Source organism: Xiphophorus maculatus, chromosome 5, assembly GCF_002775205.1.
Source record: "Xiphophorus maculatus strain JP 163 A chromosome 5, X_maculatus-5.0-male, whole genome shotgun sequence".
In the NCBI taxonomy this organism is placed as follows: domain Eukaryota; kingdom Metazoa; phylum Chordata; class Actinopteri; order Cyprinodontiformes; family Poeciliidae; genus Xiphophorus; species Xiphophorus maculatus.
This window is the reverse complement of record NC_036447.1, coordinates 31,270,014-31,290,936: the sequence shown is the minus strand read 5'-3', so window position 1 is coordinate 31,290,936 and position 20,923 is coordinate 31,270,014. Positions and strand designations below refer to the sequence as shown.

Sequence of the window (20,923 nt, the reverse complement as noted above, 5' to 3'; positions counted from 1 at the left end):
GCACACAGCCCTGCGGCGTGCCTGTGTTGAGGACCAGTGGGGACGATGTTGAGCCACTTATTCTCACCACCTGAGGCCTGTTGGTGAGGAAGTCTCTGATCCAGTGGCACAGTGAAGCGGGCAGCCCCACCTCGAGTAGCTTCAGCACCAGCTTGTCTGGGATGACGGTGTTAAATGCTGAGCTGAAGTCTACAAATAGCATCCTGACGTAGGTGTTGGGATGCTGCAGATGGGTCAGGGCTGTGTGCAGAGTGATGGAGACAGCATCCTCTGTTGACCGGTTCGCTCTGTAGGCGAACTGAAGGCTGTCCAGGTTTGCGGGGATGAAGTCTCTGATGTACCTCAGAAGAATCCTCTCAAAGCACTTCATGATCACCGGGGTCAGAGCGACAGGCCGGTAATCGTTCAGGCTGGTGATGGACCTCTTCTTCGGTACAGGGATGATGGTGGAAGACTTGAGACACTCAAGAACCGTGGCGAGCTGCAGGGACAGATTGAAAATGTCCAGAAACACTCCTGCCAGCTGGTCGGCGCAGGTTTTCAGCGTCTGGCCTGACACCTTGTCCGGTCCTGGAGCTTTGTGGGTGTTGATCCTCCTCAAGGTGGACGTCACCTGATGCTTCTGTAGGACAAGGGGCTGGTGCTGCTCTTCCAGTTGGGGTAGATGTACGGCTTCTCTGCTGCCCGCCGCGTCAAAGCGGGCAAAGAAACTGTTTAAGGTGTCAGGCAGGGTGGGGTCGCGGCTGGTCAGCTGAGTGCTGTGTTTGTAGTCCATGGTTCTAATGCCTCTCCACATGCTTCGGGGGTTGTTGTTGATGAAATGTTCCTCAATCTGCTGTTTGTACTGGAGCTTGGCCTGCTTAATACCTTTTTTCAGTTCCGACCGGGCCCCTGCAGGCCATCCTCACAAACTCATAAAGAAGAATAGTTAGAGTGGACGCTAAGTTACCATGACTACAAGCTTCAACAGCTGAGTTAGAGAGACCCTCCAGAGAACAGCTGTTGCAGGGTTATTCACCAGTCAAAGCTTTACAGCAGAGTGGTGAGGAAGTCTCTGGTGAAGGAAAGTCATGTTGATACTCGAGTAGAGTATCAACATACCACAAACACACCATCCCCACTGTGAAGCCATGTGATGGCAGCATTACGGACAAGCCTTGGAAGGCTTGTCAAGTTAGAAGGTGAAATGAATGCAGCAACATAAAGGGAACTCCTGGATGACAATTTGTTTCCATCTGCAAGAGAACTATGTCTTCTGAAAACATTTATTTTCCAGATAGACGATGACCTGAAGCTGCAGCTACACAGAAGGATTGAAGACAACAAGGCGGATGTTCTGGATGGCCCAGTCAAAGCCCAGATCTCAACTGGATACAATTTGTGGCAGGACTTGAACAGGACTACTCACTGCCGATTCCTACACAACCTCACACAGCTTAAAAAGTTTTGAAAGGAAGAATGAAGAACTCATTACTTAACACTGAGCTGACCAGATGTAAAGCCTGACTGGAACCTGTCCACACAGACTCTCTACTGTGTGAATATTTATGTAATCACCTATTTTATGTTAAATACGTTCATTCAGCTGGGGTTATCTTGAACAAATAAGATTGAACTTTGACATTAAAAGGCCATATTGTAGTTTTTAGTAAAGAGTGAGGGGCATCAAAAAAAACACCTTTTGTTTATCATGGTTGTTATGTAAAAGCAATAAAAGAGTAAAATAAAATTCCAGGGACTAGAGGTTGAATACTTTTTCTAAACATTGTATAACAAAACTGGTATAAGAAAAATCGAGTGTCTGGTATTTTAAGACCTCTTTGTGTCATTATTGCTGAATATTTCTGGTATGTACCGATGCATCTCATAGAAGAAGTTATTTTTAACCAAAAATGTTTTCATCAAAATTGCATTGCTGTCAGCAGGGACTCATGCTTTCCAGACACAGACAATGGCAAATACAGCACGATGTTTATGGATTTTTTTCTTTTTGTTATTTCTGCATCACTGTTTTGCTTGTGTTTGTTTTTTTATGGCTGTGCTTTGAGAGGCCATGTTGGATTAGGTTTACTGCTGCATTTAATCTTTCATATGTTAGCCAGTTTGTTATAGTTAATCTTGTCTTCTGCTTCCCCTGCATATTCACACTTGTCAAGTACATCTATCTCTAGTTATACTTGAGCCAGTGGTTCTGGATTCATAGTTTCTAATACATTTTATGTTTCTGGCATCATGATAAATATATTTTTTCTGCTCCTTGTCTCCAAGGCATAGGTCTTTTCACTGTCTGAAGATTAAGTACACACTCTGCCATTTACTCAAATTTGGGAGATTTTGAGAGAATATTTACATAGTTACTTTTTTGTTACACTTTTTGTTTGTTTTTATCTTGTTTGATTTGTAAAATAAATAGAATAAAACATCCACAGGGTGAATACTTTTAACATGCCCTTTACCTGTTTTTTTTTTTCTTATAGGAAATTTGGTAACACTTTATTTGAAGTGGTGACAAGACTGACATGACATATTCATAAACATGACATGACACATTCATGAACATGAAGGAATCTTCATAAATGTTTATGACTGTTGTCATAAAGTGGTATTCGGTAAATGATAACATTAATGCAAAGTTGACACTTTTACTCTTAATGAAACTTAGCATTTGCAGATTTATTATTTACCAAATAATGCAAAATTGGCACTTTTAATGGACTTTTAGTGCACCTTTGCTTTAAAAGTGTGATTATGGGGTGCTGTGGTGGCATAGGGGTTAAGCACAGTCTAAATATGGAGGCCTTAGTCCTCGACTCAGGCGTCGCAGGTTCAATTCCCGTCCTGGTGACCTTTGCCGCATGTCTTCCCCCGTCTGTCATTACCCTCTTTCCTGTTAATTCACTATCAAATAAAAGCCACTAGAGCCAATAAAACCTTTTAAAAAAGTGTCATTATTTACCAAATGACACTTCATGACAACATTTATGGACAATCCTTTATGTTCATGACAGATGTTATGTCATGTTTATGTCAGCCTTATGCACATCCCTTCAAATAAAGTGTTACCAAAAATGTAACTTCTTGCGATTGTGCTCAAAGTTGAACATATTAAAGGCTTTGTTCATATTTTTACCAGGTGCCCCATTAACTTTAAAGTGTTGTAGGTGATGCTCTCTAACCAGTACGGCACCCTTTAGTTTAGCACTAAGACCAGATGTTCCCTCTAGTGCAGATGGAAAGCTTTTCAGTGTGAATATATCGGAATAATGTTTCCATATGTATCCTGTAATACACACAGTGATTGCTAGGTGTAAGAAAGTATATTTTCCAGACATTTAATCAAAGCAGGGCTCAAGTTGTTGGACAACAGTGTTTGAATGAGAAGAAATAAATACTGAACAGCAGCTGTTAACAGCTGCCACTCTGCAGAGAAACCAGGCTGTGTTTGTCCTTCCAGATGTTAGCTGTGAATATGGAGGTTCAGTCATTTCTAAGTAAAAGACGGAATTTTTATTGTGTTGTTGAGGACCTTTGCAAATTTCACACATTTCTCTGTGGAAACAGATCTTTTAAAAATGCAAATAGTAAGACTTTTTTGTTGTTGTTGTTGTTAGACCATAGCTGCTGTAGCTCCTGCATAGAAAAACAGAATTATCTCAGACATGCCACCAGTTCCGTTTGCTCTGCTCCTTAGCTGAGCTAGAAGGAGTTAGATCTCAAGACCTGTGATGAAAATGCAGCTAGAGAATGACAGCCAGTATCAGAACCGAGAGCTGGAGTCTTTTCTTCTTTATTGTCACTACACTAACTGTATCATCCCAGCTACTAACTGTGCTTTTCTCATAAGAGAAACATCATTAATGTCATTCGATCTCACTTCATAAGATTTGATGGCTAGGGAGATTTTCTAAAACTGACTTGCAGATCTTTTTGTATTCTAACTACCTGAGAATAACAGCCACAGATAAAATAAGCCAGGAGGTTAAGACATTAAAAGACAATACATGGAGAGAGCCAGAGAGACAGAGGGAGAGTGAGAGAGAGACAGACAGACAGACAGAAAGACAGTGAGAGAGATACAGACATAAAAGGTAGCAGAGGAGAATAAATTAGAGGTGAAAGCATTAAAGGAGTTTGGGAGTGAATGACGCAGCAGTGTGTCTTCTGCGAGTGACAGCAGGTGAGGGGAGCAGGTGTAAAATATTAAAGTAGTTCAGCAAAAAACCTCGGCAAATGGCCCTACCAATATGGGACATCCCGAGCTGGGACACACAGCCTCTTCAAACCACACACACCCCTACATACACACACATCCAACTACGCAGACACAGAGTGGCATCCTGCCATAGAGGTAGAGCAAAGCAAAAAGAACATTCATGTTTAATTAACAACCCTCCATTTCAGCATGTTAGTGTTCTTATGCTACATACTGTGACCCCCTCCCCCTCCCCCGGTACACCCCCCACTCCTCCCCAACACACACACTAAGAACTGGGAAGTAAAGAGAAGAGAATAAGAGTGCTGGCGGAGGAAGAGCAAGCGCATATGGGGATGGGGCAAAGCCAACAACATGTCTTAGTTCCCAGAGTGGTCTCTTGGCAATGTAAGAACAGAATTCCCAGCTAATCTAGTTCATCTCTCGGGTTTCTACGTGCTTAATTTTCTTGTCCATACCACATTCATTCCCTGAAGCGAATTAAGAGCACATCATCCAGTCCTTTGTATACAATTCTTCACTGTTATGCACTAAAATGCATAACGGTGTGATCTTTTACAGTGAAAACAAAGTTTCACTGGAAGAGAGTGAAAGGTAGACGCTGCAAGAAGTCAGATCAAAGAGTTAAAGCTCTCCTGCTGATGAATGTGTGGAAATGAAGACAGCAGTCCTGGTAAGCCTCCAGAGATGAGCTAAGACCACAGTTTGTTTCATGAAACATAATTCCTTGTATCTGCAAAGCACTGCCTTCCTTCAGATACGTTTCTGTTGTTTGTGTTCTTTAAAAATTATGTAGCTTTATGTTATTAAAGCTGAAGTTTAATCAGTAATACTTTTATAACAAATGTATGTCAGATCATGATTTCTTGGTTAATGACAAGTTGTCATAACGACGACATTTTGAATAATGTCAACTTTGTATTAAAAGTGTCATGATTTACCGAATGACACTTTATGACAACAGTCATAAATATTCATGAAGACTTACTCATGTTCATGACAGGTGTTATGTCATGTTTATGATGGAGTCATGACAGTCTTATTCACAACCCATCAAATAAAGTGTTACCAATTTGTTCAAATTCTGCATAAAAACACTAAGACTAAACTTTTTTAAAAAAGATTTTACTTATTTTATTAGAAATATTTTTAAAAATAAAGGCTCTCTTGAGTCAGGTTCTGTCTCCACAGTATTTATCAGTTTTCAGGGGGACCCAGCAGTGTCTGTTTCTGTTTATGTGATTCACAGTGATGGGTCTAAGGTTTGCTGAATAGCTGATAAAAATGACAACTGGAGAAAGCCTTTACTTGAAATATGTCATAATCATGACAGTTAAGTTTGCATTTTGACAGCTTAACGCTGCTTTAACACCAAGTATTTCACACTTGTTCTGCCCGCCTCTGTGTGTTGTATGTCCATTATTTTAGAGCACTGAGCCGCTTGCTTGAATCTTAAACTGAATCGTAAATCTTCTTTCTGGGCAGCATCACTTTTCATTGCAGATATTGTGCTCCCTGTGAAGAAACCTGTCTAGAAAATTACTAAACACAGCTTAAATGCTAAATGTACCATGGGAAGAGTATGGATTGATGCTGCTTAAGTATAAAAATGATTTGAAAGAATCTTAAATGAATGTGGCTGCGGAGAGTGCACTGGCTGCAGGCTCCTAACAATGCTTTGTTTTTTTGTTAGTCCACAATAACAAAAGCGAATTATTCAAGTTCTGTCTCCTGATACTACTGATGTTATCAGAGCAGGAATCAGGTATAACAGCAGCATTTATGCAGCCGAAACATAATATATTGAGGCATTTTGTCTTCAGAGCAGACTATGTTTGTTGGTGTAAGGCTGTTATGTTGTGCAAGTTTTCACAACACTAATGCCTAAATGTGTTTGATGCTGTGAAATTAGTAGGGAGCTAATAGAGCTGCTGAAAAGCGCTGAGACATTGTTCATTGTGGTTCTGTCGCCATCACAGTTTGAGTGTCAAACACGACACATGTGGCAACCTCACTGAAAATCCTCATGGCCTCTGTAACTGAGCTTGTGTTTGGCACAGAGACTGTGACACGTTATTACATCTGATGAGTCTATTCAATGTTTTAATCAGACAATCTGCAAAAGAATAAAGGGCACAGCTCTGAATAATGTTTCATTTCTTCAGCAATTTTTCAAGCAAACTTCCCCAACTGTTTCTGACTAAAGGTGTATTAAACTTAATTAAAAATTCACAATCAGAAATCAGACACATTTTTTTCCATTTAGAAAGCTTTGTTACAGCTAAACCTGGCTGGGAGAGGAGATTCCAGGGTTTCTATACCAGAAGATAGTAAGCTGCTGGGATTCCATTTACTACTGTATGAGAACAGAAAAACAAACTACTGCTGTATTCAAAAAGGTAATAATGTATTTCTTAAAAAATAAAATAAAACTTACCATACATCATAACCATGACACCACTGTGTATTTTCCACTTAAATCCAGTTAAAGACCAGATGGGCTTTGTCCACTCACACATTTTTCTCTTTAAGTGAATCTCCTATGCAACCAAGAGAAAAGCTTATAATGTCTATTCAATGATTTGCTGTCTCACTGTGATTCGTTACCTCTCTGGTAGTTGGCTGATTTTGCCCTTACTTTAAACCGGACATAAAAAAATGGTTTTATTTCCAGGTCAGGCCCACAGGAACAATTGTACAGGCTAGTTAGTTACCGGGCAACAAGCAGTGGCACCTCTCTACTGCAAGCTGCCCAAAAAAAGACCATACGCTTGTACTTTTGGCCACTGAGCAGTTCAATTAGAGCAGTAGGGGATTAAGTACCTTGTTTAATGGCATATTAACAGCACAGATTAAGGACAAGACAGACATATTTTATTTACTTTTTCTGTCATTGTTCTCAGGAAGTTCAAGCCACTGACCTTCAAGCTGCCACTGCAGTTCCCAAACCTTCAAACTCACTCCCACCTCTCTCCCCCGCTTTCTGTTTTACTTATCTTTTCTCACACATACACACACATACACACACATATATACACATATACTGTATATACACATATATATACTCAGTGCCCGATCCCCAGTCAGTTTCAACTTCAAAAGACTGCTGTATTGCAGCAGTTATTGGTTCCTGTGTTTTGTCTTTTGTGCCCTGAGAGATTTAAAAGCTAAACAACCAGTTGTGTTTTTATCAAAGCTTCTTCAGTTTGTCTGTCAGTCAGCAAGCTCTACAGTCAGTACCACGGGGAAAATTCAGATAAGAGAGAGATATGTGCACCCCTAACTTTGTTCTGAGTATCGACTAAAACAAAACAAAGCCCAAATAATAAAGTACATCTTTATTTGCTTTTATGAAAAAAAAAATCTATCTGGTGACCTGCTAAGCAATGACTTGATACAGCTATTTCCACCTCCTGCTTTGGTCTTGCATTGCTCAGCTTTAGTCCAGACATAAAAGGCTTTTTAACAACAACTCATGATTGTCTGCTAAAATAAACGTTATACACTTGAGAATGCTGTATGTTCTATAAAACATCTTCCCATGACTGTACAAAGACACTCCAGTGTGTGGATTTATTATCTACAGCATCCATTTACTAACATCACATCCATCTGGCTACTTATTCAGCATAGGAACACTTGAAAAGAGTTAAGCAATAAAAGAGAGTTTCATATTTTCCTTTTTGATTGTGTTCAGGCTTGTACCTCATCATAGTCATATTTTTTTCTACATACATCCAGCTCCAGTTCTGACCAACAATGTTACTCTGATTGATACATGGGCGCCAGCACGGTCATTCACTGATGGCATCACAAAGAATACTTTACATAAGTGGCTTTAATGGCTAATACACTATATTAGCTAGTGTTCATGCATTTTTCTGAACATAACAGTTTTCGTTTTCTCCATGATGGTAAAACATAGATAAAACCTTATCGCAAGAAAAATGTGGGTTGGCCCTAAAAAGTCCCAACACAAGCCACATGTAGTATTTGTAAAGAACATTTTAATGCTGACATACCATCTGTAGTCAAACTTCTTGTCTCAAGATTTTTCTCAAAATGATACAAATATTAGCTGTTGCTACAGCTAATTGTCTGTAAAAGATAACTTGTTTTTTCCTGATGACCTTTAATTCAAATCATTTCAAATTCAATTAAAAAGAACTTTATTTATCCCCAAGGGACAATTAAAGGAGGCACAGGGGGGTTACATAAAAAAGTACAAGAAAAAACAAGTAAATAGCAATCACAAATGACACCTGTAGTTACTTAATGGTCTGACTGTTGACTCCCTGCTCTACCCCTGTGTTTTGCCATAAAATGTGTTTTAGCTGTAGGTAGTTTGCTCCCTTATGCCAGGCCAAACTTTTGGAGATTAAGAGTTATTTTTCTCTCACCAGCTGGCTGAGATCTACCACATGTATAAAAATTGCTCATAGTCAGAAGCTGGTTTCAAATCAGCAGGTGTCAGTCAGTTATGGTAGATCTAAAATTTGGTTTGATGATCTAAATGTGAGAGAATACAAACTGATAGAAGTATCCATAGAGCACTGGTAAGTTAAAAGCACATCTTCTGAAACTGGGATAATTTTCCTTCAGTAGGTTAACCCTCCTCAAACCACACGTTAGGCTGGATTTTATTTCAATGTCATTTGTGAATGTTAGCTCCTCATTTTCAATAGTGGAACTATACAGCTTGAAAAAGCTTGTAATTTTGGAGAAAGTCTCATCAACATCAATATTTCCACTAAATCAGAGACAAAACATTATTAGCAACATGTTTGATAGAAAAAAAAACAGTAAGGAGGCTCTTTAAAGCACAAGTGCTCATATCCTTTATCTATGGTCCCAATATATTTCCAAACACTCACCTGACATATTCCATAAATAGGCCTTTTCTTTACAACCCATTAACTTCCTAAAGCAAAGGAAAACTTATAAGTTCAGTGTTCATTTCCTGTTTTGGTGATCATGTCACAAAAATAGTTTTGGTTTGATAAAAAAACATCACAATGCAAAACAAAAACCGTCTTTCATTTAATTTGATTTTCATTCAAGTATTGATGTATTGTTTGATGTGTTGGTGCTGTGTGGAAGATGGGAACTACAATTTCCCTGAGGGTAAATCCCAAAAGGATTAATAAAGTTTTTTATCTATCTATCTATCTATCTATCTATCTATCTATCTATCTATCTATCTATCTATCTATCTATCTATCTATCTATCTATCTATCTATCTATCTATCATAAACAAATGACACATCACAGCTGCGTGTTATTCCAAATGCCAAACATTTTGAACACAAAAAAGGTTAAGGTATTTTTTTGTAGGTGACTCACCTTATCAGCCATTATCATAGAGGAGCCTCCATGAACACCCAAAACTGGAAGCTGTGTCTGAACAGACAGGAAGTCTAGGATCTGGGCGATGGCCTCCTGATCGGTGCCATCAGCAAACACAAGGCCATGGAGACCTTCCCGAGACAAAAGCCCACAAACCTGAGACAGAGTGAATAAACCCAAGTTTTAATCAAAGGAGTTTACACATATGCCAGGACAGCACAATATATCCATCCATCCATCCATCCATCCATCCATCCATCCATCCATCCATCCATCCATCTTCTCTTTATCCTGAGTTGGGCCGCAGGGGTACCAGCCTAAGAACCGAGGCCCAGACTTCCCTTTCCCCAGCCACTTTTCCCAGCTCCTCCGGGGGAATATGGTCCCTCCAGCGTGTCCTGGGTCTTACCCGGGGTCTCCTCTGGGACATGCCTGGAACACCTCAGAGGGAGGCGTCCAGGAATCATCCTAACTAGATGCCCGAGCCACTATAACTGGCTCCTCTCGACATGAAGGAGAAGCGGCACTACTCTGAGTCCCTCATGGATTTCCAAGCTTCTTATCCTATATCTAAGGGAGAGCCCAGACACTCTATGGGAAAAACACATTTCTGCCGCTTATATCTATCATCAAATTGTGGCCTAGGGTGTTCTGGTGCCAAGTGCACATATGGACACCCTTATGCCTGAACATGGTGTTGTCCATAACGACGACAGAAGTCCAACAACAGACCATCACTCGAGTTCAGATCGTGTTCAGATCAGGGGAGCCTGATCTTAACCATGACCCTCCAGGGTTCACTGTCATTGCCCACGTGAGCGTTGAAGTCCCCCAACAGGACAATGGAGAGTGCCCCTCCTGGGGACTCTCCATTGAGCCCATTGAACTTTTGTTAGTTTTAAGTTTAAAAGAATATTTTGTTGCCTAAGGGCATCAGAAGGTTTGTTGGCATATGTGCAATTCCTTAAAATACCTAAGAATGTAAATCATTCTCACCTCTATGATTACAGACTTTGGGTCTGTCTGGTTGATCTTCAGGATGAACACAGAAGTTTCAAGTGGATCATCAGGGCGTTGAGGAGGCTGAAGGTTCTGGTCAGCTACTGGGCGTGTCTGGCCTAGAATCACACCCACCTTGAGTTTTGGAGGTTTTTGGGATGCAACAGGCATCATGACTGAGAAGAGTAGGACCAAGGTCCAGCCCACTACACCCATCATACCCTACAGAAGACAGAAAGGCAAATGGGAAGAATGAAATCAGTACTTTTGTCCTGAAAAAACAGTGGCGTTAAATGTAAATCCTGAATTGATATGACTTGTGTTGTTCAAAGCATTTGATAAACTCTGAAAAATATGGAAGCAAATATAAAAAACAGACTGAGAAATTAACAGGATTTACTTGAAAAAAAATCTATCTGAACATTTTAATAACTTTTGAGCTAACAATGATCGTCTACCTGCCATCTGAAGGGAAATCTCATTATAGTGTATGTCAAACAATGAGGTACAGCCAATATAAAAAAAACCTGTTTTATCATTCTTTAATCAATGTTAAGTGCCACTACAACAAGAAACTGTTGCAAATTATATTGCCTCAGTTTTTAACATTCCAGAGTGTTGCCTTTTAGAAAATAAGGTAATTGGTCTGCGGAGGCTTGCTTGGTGTCAGAGCTGGAGAAAACTGGATAGGAGTTTATGTCCCACTAGTTCAGAAGAATTTCATTTTGTTTGGAAAGACAGTCTCACAACACACATTAAGTTCTTTTGTAGTGCTAGGAAAGCATATTTGTTATTAGAAGAGAAAAAGAAAAGCACAACGTTGCTTTTTCAGCGCTATTTTCAGGCAAATAAAGCAGTTAGGGCTTCACAAGCTCCTTCATAAAAAAGAAAATGTTTTCATTAGTGACAAAATTCCATACACAATTTATGTAATGCATAGCTATTTTCATACCTTTCCTTAAGAAGGCTGCAAAAAAAAGTGGCAAGACCAATTAAGTTTGTGTCTTTGAACTAAAATCATGTGTGGAAGACGTAAGTATTTGGAAAAACTATTGCAAGCTTTGTTAACAGAAAACAAGGTTCCTTTATAGTTATTTTAAAGGGTACAACTGCAAAAGCTACATGAATAAAAAGAACATTGAACTAACATTGTTTGTTTATATTAATCTGCTAAGATTAATATTTCATGTGCAGCAACCTCACCTTTGTTTGTCCTAGAGTTCTGCAGAGATGTCCTTTTGAGTCTTTGAGGTGTTCCGGAAGATATTTTCTGATTTTAATTTATATATTTTTATTTACAAACTATTTTTCACCAAAAAAATTTTTTTTTGTTCTGCCTGGTTTTATGTGTCAATTAATAGTACCAAAAAGACACCAACTTCCAGTATCAATAAGGACAAGGTAACCAAGTCTAAATCTAACAAAATTAAAGTTCAAATACAAACGAGTCATCAAAAATCTGCTGAGGTATTTGCAAACCTGTGATCTCATGTACGCACAAAAAGTGTTTTTACCTGCCGTGAAGCCATGCAAACTTTTTCAGTGGACAATAGTAAGTTAAGCACCAAAACTCAGCTAAATACACAAAAATCTGACTTCATGCAGTGTCTTTTAGCTCAAGGAGCATCAAACACATTGTGTTTGAAAAATGTAATGATTTATTTTTTAAACAAAACCAAGGAAATTGAACCACATTTATACCTATACATTCCATACACACACAAAATAAATAAATATAACAACACTAAAACTATGGGGAAATCACTATCAGATGCAAGTTACTTCTGCATTTACCACTTGTAGAAGTAAATACGCATTGGTCTGTGTGACAAAGTGTAGAAAATTAATCTAAATATTAAGAGACACTTTTTGTTCTCACAGAAAAGAAAACGGGGTCAGATCAGCAGGTCAGGTTTGATGATGCCTAAGATGGAAAAGGTGTAGACCATCACATGTGTCTCTAAATAGCTGAGCAAAGGTGTGTGTAATGTTGTCACCTTTGGTTCTGCTTTAGAATGTCGCCAATGGAAGGATTCAGAAACCATAATGATCTGCAGGGACGTGTTGGTGATGGTTTCTTATCCCCAGCCTTGAAGAAGGAGCCGTGCGTTAAGAATACCAGTACAGCTGGAGCTGCTGCCAGGTAAGACAATCATCCACCAATGTGTCTTTATGAATAGAAAGCATTTTAATTTAGTAAATGTGCAACTTAGATATGCAATAGTTCCTAATAAATGCAGTGGCATGGTGGCCTTGTCCAACACATGCTTCCTCTTTGTGAAATAACTCTGTTTGTCTTCAAATTCCAGCTGAAAGCTCTGCTGTTCAAAAAGTATTACCACTTGGATTAATCAACATTAGTTTTTGCTTTTGTCTTGTTATTTATTGCTATAAAGTTTAATATGTTTTTTTGTTGTTGTTGAGGTGACCTTGTGTGCCTTGAAAGGCGCCTTTTAAATAAAATATGTTAATATTATTATTATTAGAATTGTATTACTTCAAGCAGGGACAGTTGCCATGGTTATTTGGACATGTGGTGGGCGTCTTCTGGGTATTTATACCAATTCACATATGTATTTGTGGGTGGGGACTGGGCGATCCATGTGGTACCAGCAGCTGTGCTCCATTTCACTGAATTTGGGATGTATAAATGAAAGTTGTACAGCCAAATGTGTGCGCATTGCTTCACACATCAGAATTGTTTTGTGCATTGCACTTTTCAAAATTTGTCCCTACAAAGTTGCTCATTCTTTTACACATGAGACCCCTGGTGAGCAACTACAAGAAATGTCTTACTGCTCCACTCGTAGTGTGCTAAGCTTAAAAGAAAAGTAGAATGATAAAATTTTCATTTTGTAAAAGATTCCAATTCATCATGTAGTGTGCACTGCTTATGCAGAACTTTATAGGAATTGTGACTTTTAATAAAACCTCCAGTATCTCTTACAGCATAATTTATAGTAGTCATAGAAGAAATCTATGAGTTTTGAGGGCAAGTTTTGAAAGGCTTTGAACTGACTCCCCAAGTTTCTTAGATTGTCTTGAAGTTAACTTGATATATAAATTCAATTATGAGGTTAAGTGTCACGTACAAAAGCAAAAATTAACAATAAGATAAGTATAAGATGAAGCAGTAAGTATACTGCTCTATTTCTGCCTTTTACTTTTTAGATATTTCCTAAGTTAACATCAAAAAGACTGACCATTTTAAGATGAGGGTTAAACTTAACTTTCTCTGCTAAACCTCTTATCGGGCTTCATGTGATGCCCTGAATCGCTCTTCCAGTGTCTGCCTTTATTTGAACATAATCTGCGCCTGCAGGCAATGTGCACAGTAAAGTGCCAGCGATTAATGGATAAAATAACCCTGAAATAAATGTAATCTGATTTTACCTCATTCGTGGGGTGTAGAGGGGAAAGTTTCCACATTGCTGAAGGCACACAAGTGTCTGCATCAATCAATAACATTTACAGTAATGAAAAAAAAGCGTGTCTTTCAATGGCATCTGCTAAACGGAGTACCAGTCTAACTCAGAGGAGACTGAGCTGGAGTTCCCAGTTTCAACACACTTTCTGTTACCTTTCTCTGTAATGAGAGCAGATCTGAAAAGCGGCAGATGAGTAGAGGAAATGCAGTGTGAAATGCCTGGGGCTGAATGGGAGCTAATGAAACCATGATGTGAATGCTACATTGCATCTCAGCCAATTTTTACACCACCACAGTCCAGCAGAGCTGAAAAAGCACCCCAGGAGGAAACATCCCATATTCAAAATTAAGTTACTTCTTCCAGATTTCTTCATCTTCCAGCTTCTTTCTTTTTATCCATGCATCCATACAGTACCTGCATATCTTTCTCTGGGAAATCTCCTGATGTGTGTGTATGAGTGTTGTTTTTTAATACTGTGTTTCCAGTTGGAGGAGTGTGTGTATGATCTATGTCATCTTACACCCTGTCTAATCAGGTCAATAAGGAAAGTCAGTGTGTTTCAGTGTGCTCTATCTGCCCTGGTGCCCACAGAGTAGCCTTTAGCTCCAGCAGCACTTAGCATACGCTGCTAGATCACACAGAGATGCACTCCTGACTGAAAGAGTTAGTGTCAGTTTTTACTAAACAGGACAAGGCTACATGAACTTTTTTCAGGAGCCAGCCTCAGCACTAACACTGTCAGGAAGCAAAGTGTGCTGTGCCATGGTTTGTAAAAAGGTCAGGCATCAACAAGGGTTACAGCTAATGACAACCAAGCAATAAGTTGCTCAGACAATTATAATATTATCCCAATTAAAAATCTTTTTTAAGTCCTATTTTATGGGCTGTACATTCATGTAGAAAACAGTAAGCCTGAGTGTTGCCGACAAGAACTGACTCCCTCCACACAGTGGGTAAACCATAAAAGGTGACAGCTAAAAAAAATTTCTTCTCTGAGTTTTGCATCAAAGTATGTTAATTGTGTCAAAGTGAATTTTTTATTTTTTATTTAATAATATCATGCAAATAAAAACATGCAACATAAGATAAATGATTGCATAAACATTCACCCTCTTTAAAGTGGCTGACCTAATTCAACAATGATCCAGCCAACTGGTGCTTGTAGTCTCACAATGAGTGGAATGGAGATCACCTGAGTGCAGTGAGTGTGTCTGAAGTGACACACCTGGGTCTGAAAGGTCCATTCACTGGGTTATCAGTGTTTCTGGCTACAATTACAACATGAAGACTAAGCAATACCCCAAGCAAGTCAGAGAAAAGATTATTGAAACGTACAAGCAAGAGGATGAATACAAAAAAAAATCTCTCAGGCACTGAACATCCCCTGGGTTTCAGTTAAATTTACCATCTGGAAATGGAATAAATACATCACGTTTTTTTTTTTTTTTGTTTTTTTTTGGCCTAGGTCAGGACGTCCTCACAAACTGTGTGAGAACAGCCATGCATAAAGGACACTAGTGAGAGAGAGCATTAGGTCACCATGACTACGCTGAAGAACTTACAAGTTCCAGCATCTGAGCTGAAAGATACTCAGCATATAACAACTTTTGTCCGGGTTCTTCACTAGTGAAGCTTTTTCTTAAAAGTGGCAATGAGAAAACTTCTGTTGAACAAAACTCAAGATGCCATGGTCAAAAGCAAGGAAGGTATTTGGTGTGATGAGATCATAGTGGAGCTCTTTGGCAGAAAAAACTCTATGTTTGGCACACACCAAACACTGCACATTACCACAAACACACTATCCCCAATGTGAATTTTTATGGTGGCAGCATTTCACCTTTTTAGCCGCAGGCCCTACGAGGCTTGTAAAAGTAGAAAATAAAATCAATGCAGCAAAATAAAAATAAAAATCATGTATAACAACTTTTTTTGTTACATACAAGATGCCTAAACCTACACAGAAATAATTTAACCCTTTCATGCATAGCGGTCACTACAGTGGACAGATATCTAAAAGCCATTTTCTTGTGCTTCCTGTGGATTTTTATGTTATAAATGCACACAGACCACTGAAGTGGACACTAATGCATCATAAAATATACCATCAACTACTGGCCATCAGCTGCAAATGCAGGAAATTATTTTTGTTAAATCCAATATGGCCGACAGACAAAAAAGCATGAGAACCGACCCGGTCCCTCCTTCTACTGTAGACGACTCTTGCAAGTAAAAAAAATATTGTGACATCAGATAACCCCTAAGGAACAATACTACTGATGTATTTTTCAAATAACAACTTTGTAATTGGACAAAATTACAATTGATCACATAAAAATAAAAAAAATATTTTTACAAAAAATTTTTCCTACCTTTTATTATGCCTTAAGAAAAAAAATTTTTAAAATGGAAAAAAAAATCTGACACAAAGGATTATAATTCATGCATGAAAGGGTTAAGGACAAAAAAGATGGATGTTCTGGAGTGGTCCAGTCAAAGTCCAGACGTCTATCTAATCAAGAATTTGTGGCAGAACTTAAAAAGTGCTGTTCACGGCTAATGCCCATGAAACATGAGATAGCTTGAACAATTTTGAATGGAAGATTAGGGTTAAGGTTAGAGTTAGTGTTAGTGGAGTAAAATTGCAATGTCCAGATCTGCAAGTCTGATTGAGACCTGTCCAAACAGACTTCATGTCATTATTGTCATTATTTTGTAGAATTCTGTTTTCACTTTGAGATTAAAACATTTTTTTGTTTTTTCTTTTTTTTAATTTTTTTATGTCAAAAAAGTCAAATTTTGTTGATCATGATTTATTTGTAAAAGCAATTAAAGGGTTAAATTTCCAATAGTGTGAATAATTTTTATAGACACTATGTTACTGAGACATAGACACCACACTCGTTTGAATTCACTTGAAACAAGCAAAGCATAATTCTTTTTCTCCTCTGAAGTTAAATCTAAATCTATGAAAACTGAAAATTGTGCCTCTGTCAAAGCAAGAGACAACAACCCAAATGCTCAAGTGGGAGTCAGCACTAAGAGGCCCTCAAGCCGCTTTAATGACAATGATTAAACATTGTATTGTTAACACAACCCAGGGTGAGTTTCTTGAATTTAAGCACATCTTTTGCTTTAGCTATGTTGCCCCTAACTCTTATTAAATTAAATCATGTGGGTGTAATTGCTTTAATCCATCAGCCCACAATTTTATTCTTTCATTCATGGCCAACCAAGCAGCCTCAGTGTCGAAAGATGCCAGCACAAATTATGATCGTACTATCACTATATATGGCTTCTTAAAGTCATACTCTAGTCCAGATATTTTTTTTCACTCTTTGCACTATTGTTAATTTGTCTTGCTTTTCAATGACAATACAGAGCTTCAGGTAAATGATCAGATACTTGTGTATTGGATGGTGTGGCATACACATTTTGATCAACCACTTTGAGATAAATATATATAACACATATGTGCCCCTTCAATGCAAGTCATGCAACTTCAACTGAAATGTTGAAGCCATATTAATGTTAGTTAGTCTCATGCTATGCAAGGCATAGCACTGGTTTACTCTCCTCTGTAAGATACTTAGAATCACAAGCTGCTTTGTGATTTATTATATAAGTATCTCACTTGGTCGCAGTTAGAAGGTATACAGTATAAAGAATCAGCAGTTTCAGAAACACTCAGATCAACCCATTCTGGCACCAAGACCCATGACGGGTTCAAAGTCACATTAATTCACTATCTTCCACATTCTGATGCTGGGTTAGAACCTCAGCAAGTCATAATCAACCTGTCTACACGTCTAAATGCTTTGAATTGTAGTCAGAGGCTTCTTCAGATTCACTGTAATACAGACTGATACAAGAGATTTTTCTGTCCAACAGCCGTCACTATGGACAACAACTCTGAAGAATTTGAATTATATGAGTTACAACATTTGATTTCCCTTTGGGATCAATAAAGTATTTTTGAATTTGAATTTAATTTGAATTGCTGTGATGTGATTGGCTGATTCACTTCAATGTTTCACTTGCTGACAGACATTCTTTGCCTTTCTGTTTTAGTTCACAGATGGTCTGTTTCAGGACCATCTCAACTCTGTTATATTTAGTGATTTGATCTATCATTATCTGCATAGCATCGTTTTAAGTACTTTTTTAGCCTCAGTCATGGTGGGGTAGCTGTAATGTTACAGACGTTTTCGAAAATGCATGCTTTTTTCATGAAAAAGGCATTGCATAAAGTCAAACAATACATTAACAACAAAGACATAAAGAACTCACCCATGGTGTTGAATAATGAAGCAGTAAATCATATAATCTTTGTTATTATTTCTACCCAAGCACAACCACTATTGCAGAAAACTTTAATTGCATCTTTCTCCCATCCTTTCTGCTGATAATGCTTTGAATACAGTTTTTAGTCATACAATGTTCATCAGTTTTTGTTTTATTTTCTTCACAGATTAGTTATTCAGCAAAAATCTCATTCCCAAACTCCAAGAGGAAGAATCCGATTTATTTATGTACATATTTTACTGGTAATCTGCATGAAATTTGTGTCTGACTTACAGAAGTAGAAGCTAATTATCAGAAACTGGGAAAGTGTTGTAGGTACATTCTGAACCTTTGCAAGATCTGCAAAGACACAGCTCTGACCTCAAATGGGAAAGAGGTAAGACATCAAGATTAATGTCACATGAAGAAAACCTTAAGTAGTCAAACTAAACTGTGGCTTCTCTAATCGTTTACTGAGGTCTTGATTACACAGAGTGAATATTGCTTTAGCTCAGCTTCATGTTCTTTTAACATTCAGCATAAAACTCAATTAAAATACAAACACTCAGTTTAAAGCCCCCATAAAGTGTATTCTGACTCAGTTTTCATGAATAATAACAAAAAGGAACATAATCTATCTAGATCACCTGTGTTTATAGAATAATTTACTTGATAATGGTGTGTAAGGGTATTCATAGCTCATTCATACTACAATTTTCATAATTTTACATAACATTTTATAATTTTACACTTGTGGTAAACATCCAGTTAAATATTGTACTGTAACATTGGTATTGTTACTTTTTTCCGCTATGAATGAAAACCAAATTTCCCAAACAGGAAAAGACATGGTCACTGACATCAAACACACAACACACAAGAAAAGTGTAGCAAAATACACATTTTGATGTTACAACCACAAACGTCAGTGTACTTGTTGGGGATTTTATGTGATATGCCAGCACAAAGTAGTGCATAATAGTGAAGTGGAAGGAAAAGAATAGATGGCTTTCAAAATGTTTTGTAAGACAAACATTTCAAGTGTGGTATGCATTTTTATTCAGCCACCCTGGTTCAACTCTTTGTATTAACCATTTCTCTGCAGTTTCAGCTGAATGTCTCTACCAGCTATTGACACTGAAATGTTTGACCAGTCCTTTTCCTTTTCACAAAATAGTTTAACCTCAGTCAGATTGGATTGATAAAGTCTGTTAATAGTTAAATTAAAGTTTTGTCACAGATTCTTGATTGCACTTTGATCTTGACTTTGACTAGAAAATTCTAACACATAAGCACAATTTGGTTTGATTGGGGACCAAAACTAAAACATGTGCTCCATTTTCACCTGCTGTGGTTCACATTCACGTCGCACTGTGTCAAGCAATCCAAACCCTTTGAAAAACCTGTTGACCCAAGAACTACTGATGGAAACAAAGCGAAGCCTCTTTAGAGGTCATGAGCCCAAGTTCTTTCTTCATTAAATGTAAACATAAATGGAGTGGTGTCAGATTTCAGCAGTTGTAGGATTTCTCTTTTGTCTGTGGTAAAAGACCATGAGTCATTTCTCCAGCTGGCATTAGACTCTCACGTTTATTTAGGTTGTATTTACCCACAATTCCACAATGTCCACTTCCAGCTTGGTCTGCGGTTCTCTTGGCATTAACGTATACATTTGAACAGTAGCAGAGTTCACTTGCTGAACTGAGACTTAGGTTTTTAGGCGGGCCAGAGTTTGCCGTTTTTGGTCCGAATCCGAATTTGATTATACATTCACACCTTCCCTAACAAAACCGGACTTTCTAGATAAATAAACAAGTTTAATTAAAGCAGACTAAACGGGGAATGCAAACATAGTTACATTTATTTTGTTCATAGCTTCCTAAAGGAAGTGAACTAAATATGAATGAAGCCACACCTTTAAGATCTGTATTTGTAAGTTAAAACAATAAAAATTTTGTTCCTTTTTCTCCCACTTTAGTGAGCTAGTTTGTGTTTATCACATTAAGTATCTGTACAGTGCATTTTACTATACATACTCACACGCACACATAGGGATAACAATAAATGTGTGGGGGTTTGTAAGTTAAGATGTGAACAATATGGAAACCAGCAATGACAATAGTGATATTGTTATTGTGCTTGACAATAGCGATATGGTAAATGGGCTGAAGTTAGAAAGTGTTACTTCATTTACACTGACCACTTAAAGTGCTTAATATTAGAGCCACATTCACCCATTCACTCACAAATACACATTTATACACAAATGAGCAAATCAGCAGGCAAGTCAGGGGCACATTGACGTGACAGGAGGAAGCCGACAACAAATCTACAACCTTCCAATTGCAAGATGACTTCATAATATAAATTATGTTCATTAGTCATGCGTTCAAACAGTGAGCTTACACAGAGAACAGTTCAGTGGGAAGAACAGTCAAGTGATTTGGCTGTTTGGAAAGAGCCACAGTGTTCTAAAGTTATGAAGAGACTTGGCCACCCACCTTTATTGTTTCTCAGCTTTATTTGGCTCCAATAGTGCTGTGAGAAGCTCACCATGCTCTGCACTTTCTCATCCAGTCTGTTATAAGCTGTGTGTCTACTGGGAAAAAGAACTGGAAATACTTGCAGATGGAGGCGCAACATCTTTGGCAGCAT

At 38.2% G+C, this 20,923-nt stretch overlaps 1 protein-coding gene across 1 annotated transcript in view; it reads right to left on the bottom strand.

The window, feature by feature from the left end:
- Positions 1 to 20,923, bottom strand: part of LOC102226347 (glutamate receptor ionotropic, NMDA 2A-like) — a 139,181-nt gene that overhangs the window by 93,344 nt on the left and 24,914 nt on the right. The window contains exons 3-4 of the mRNA XM_023333988.1: positions 10,557 to 10,781; positions 9,558 to 9,716 (exon numbers count right to left, since the gene is read on the bottom strand). Coding sequence (XP_023189756.1) covers positions 9,558 to 9,716; positions 10,557 to 10,781 — 384 coding nt within the window. The remainder of the gene's footprint in view (positions 1 to 9,557; positions 9,717 to 10,556; positions 10,782 to 20,923) is intronic.